Source organism: Lycium barbarum, chromosome 3, assembly GCF_019175385.1.
Source record: "Lycium barbarum isolate Lr01 chromosome 3, ASM1917538v2, whole genome shotgun sequence".
In the NCBI taxonomy this organism is placed as follows: domain Eukaryota; kingdom Viridiplantae; phylum Streptophyta; class Magnoliopsida; order Solanales; family Solanaceae; genus Lycium; species Lycium barbarum.
In genome coordinates this window covers 100,164,979-100,168,417 of record NC_083339.1, presented here as the reverse complement: position 1 = coordinate 100,168,417, position 3,439 = coordinate 100,164,979, and the positions used below count along the sequence as shown (strand labels likewise).

The 3,439-nt window shown below is 37.6% G+C and overlaps 1 protein-coding gene across 1 annotated transcript; it reads right to left on the bottom strand.

Annotated features, from left to right (window-relative positions):
* Positions 1-330: 330 nt before the first annotated feature.
* On the bottom strand, positions 331-3,075 carry LOC132631055 (uncharacterized). Its single transcript, XM_060346653.1, has 4 exons — positions 2,374-3,075; positions 1,851-2,271; positions 1,600-1,676; positions 331-1,521 (listed from the first exon to the last, which is right to left on the bottom strand). Exons 1-4 carry the CDS (start codon positions 3,073-3,075, stop codon positions 331-333), a joined length of 2,391 nt encoding a protein of 796 aa, XP_060202636.1.
* Positions 3,076-3,439: the final 364 nt, after the last annotated feature.

The following is a 3,439-nucleotide window of genomic DNA, read 5'->3' as shown; positions in this document are numbered from 1 at the left end:
AGTACTTAAGACCCTCATATAATGCCCTTGCTTCTGCTATCATATTTGAACTATCTGGTATCCTTCTTGCTGCTGCATACTGGAGGTCACCCACTGCATTTCTAATACAAAAGGCCACAGAGCTTGGTCCAGGATTTCCCCTAGAAGCTCCATCAGAATTACATTTATACCATCCTGGCATAGGAAAATCCCATTTCACTATCTTGCTTACAATTCTTGGCTTGTATGCTTCAAAGACTTGTAGAATTTGAGGTATGAATCTTGGTAAGTTGGTCTGCCATGGAAACCTCATTCTACACATTTGATATATGATCATGTTTATCTCATAAATCACTTTGTTGATGGACATCCTCCCTCCATGTAGGACTGTATTCCTCCACTTCCATATCTGCCACATAGTGACCATTTGAATAGCTTTAAAGATGGTTCTGAACTTTGAGGGGCAATCTGCATTCCACCAGACTTGAATAATCTGCCTGACTTGTTGAAACTGTGTTGTGATGCCAACAGTAGTTTTAACATAAGTCCACACTTTTGTAGCAACATTTCTTGTAACAAACAAATGATCCACAGTTTCATATCTACCCCAATCCTTCTTACTACCTCTCCAACTGGTATTTTGTATTTCCATAACCTCCAGAAAAAGAAGGATATCTTAAAAGGTACCCCTGATGTCCACATGTTCTTAAAGACATCTGACTTGACTGCTTTGCTCCTCAGAAATTCCCATGCAGTGCCTACAGTAAATTTGCCTGATGCTGTCATCATCCATCTTGGTCTATCCCACTCTTCTTTTGGTTCATGAAAGTGCAATTCTTCTAATATATGATCCAAAATATCCATAGGGAATAACTGCTGCAATCTTCCTATATTCCAACCATCCTGCAACATAAGTTCTTTTAAATCTTGAACACCCTCATCTATCTCAAAATAATCTGGAATGATGTGATATAGAGCCCCTAGCTTTGTCCAGTTGTCAAACCATACATTTTCAGTTCCACTCCTTGGTTCCCACCATATTTCTTGCTCTCTATTATCTCTAGCCTCAATTATAGCCTTCCATACTTGAGAACCTCCATTCCACTGCACAGTCTGAGGACTGTGCCTTTTGCAATATTTGATCCACATGTAGTTTGCCCATAGATCATACAAAGATCTAAAGCCTACTCCTCCTTCCTCTTTTGGCTTACATAAATTTAGCCATGATGACCAGTGTCTTCTTCTGCCTTCCGCACTATTATTCCAGAAGAATCTTAAGAAGATTTTGTGCATATCATTGATAACATATTTTGGAGGTTTGATGGCTGACAACAAATGTATTGGCATACTCATTAGTACATTATTGGTCAGAACAACTTTTCCTCCAAATGATAGCAATCTTTCTTTCCAAGTCTGCAGCCAATTCTTGACTTTCTTGATCAGATCATTGTAATTAACCTTCCTCTTCCTTGAATGTGTGACGGGACAACCCAAATATGTAAAAGGAAAAGTGCCTCTTTTAAAACCAGTAATATTCTCCACCTGTTGTATCAGCACATTAGACACCTTATTGTATACATAGAATGAGCTCTTGCCTTTATTTATAAGTTGGCCTCATACCTGCTCATATTCATGTAATGCCTCCATAATTAGCTCCAAATATCTAGCATCAGTAGATGAAAAAATTATTGTGTCATCTGCATATGCCAGATGATTCAGATTTGCACTCCATTTGGGCATTCCATAACTTCTAAACTCATTATTCTCAAATAAAGAATGCAATGCTCTGGATAAAACTTCAGCAGATAAGATGAACAAAGCAGGAGAGAGTGGATATCCTTATTTTACACCCCTGGTGGAATGAAAGAAACCATAAGCTTGACCATGAAGGAGTATGGAATACCAATTATTTGCTATCAGCCTCCAAACCATATCTATGAAAGTTTTTGCAAATCTCATCTTCCTTAAAACTCTGATCAAGTAACTCCATGATACTCTATCATATGCTTTAGCCATGTCAAGCTTAAGTACAACATTAGCTGGTTTTCCTCTTAGTCTAATGTTAGTCACAACTTCTGGAGTTAGAAGGACATTTTCAATGATACATCTGCCCTTAACAAATCCAGACTGGTTGGGAGATATCAGAGAAGGTAGAATGCATTCAAGTTTATCCTGAATCACTCTAGAAATAACCTTGTTGATGAAGTTGCTGAGACTGATTGGTCTCATATCAGGAAAGGTCTCAATGTTATTCTTCTTTGGTAATAGTACCAGGTTGGTATGTGTGACTGACTTTGGAAGAGTTTGGCCATCAAAAAAAGGCTTTCACAAGATTGTATACATCAACACTAACAATGTCCCAACACACCTGATAAAAAATATTGGCATGCTTACTAGCTGATTGTTAGCATCTTGATCCACCATACTAGGAACATGTTGTAGAAATTCAAAGTCTAATGGATCAACCTCTTGAGAGAACTGCTTTTGGTAAAATCTACAAGCTTCTTCTGCCAAAAGTGACTCCCCTTCTATCCATACTCCTTGCTGATTCTGAATTCTTCTAATCTGCCATCTCTTTCTCCTACCATTCACAATACTATCAAAGTACCTTGTATTCCTGTCACCCTCAGCAAAACTAGTCATATGTGACTTTTGTCTCCAAAATTCTTCCTCATAATGAACATATTTTTTCAATGCTGCTTGTGCTTGTTGTAGCACCATCTTGTTCATAGGAGTAGGATCCTCTTCAAAACATTGTTCTTTAATTCTCACCACCTCTTCCCTTACTGTCAGTTGCTTGAAAATATCACCAAAAGTTGCCTTACTCCAAGAAGATAAAGTAGATTTCACATTCTTCAATTTCAGCTTAAATCTGATAAAATCATCCCCTTCAAAATCTATGATCCATGCTTGATTAACCACCTCTAAAAAAGATTCATGTTCTGTCCAGAATTTTAGAAATCTGAAAGGTTTCCTTATGTGCTGTGAAGATTCACCACAAGTAAGTAGTAAAGGGGCATGGTCTGAGCCAGTTCTGGATAAATGTTGCACCTCCATATGTGCAAACCAATCTTGTAATTTAGAGTTTGCAATCATTCTATCCAATATCTTGAAAATACAGTCACTACATGCCCTCCCATTCCACCAAGTAAATAGACTCCCCTTATAATTTATATCAAACAACTCACATGAATTAATACAGAATGCAAAATCCTCATATTCATCTGGAAATACAGGTAAACCACCAATCTTCTCATCTTCATTCATAATGACATTAAAATCCCCCCTACCAACCAAGGCAATTCCATTTGATCAACCAAACTATACAGACTATCCCATAAACTGATTCTTTCCAGATGATCACACTTTGCATAGACCATAGTTACCATAAGTGACTTATTCCAATCTTGGAAAAGCAGCTTTATAGTAATCTGTTGTTATAGGTCCTGCAGGATCTCCA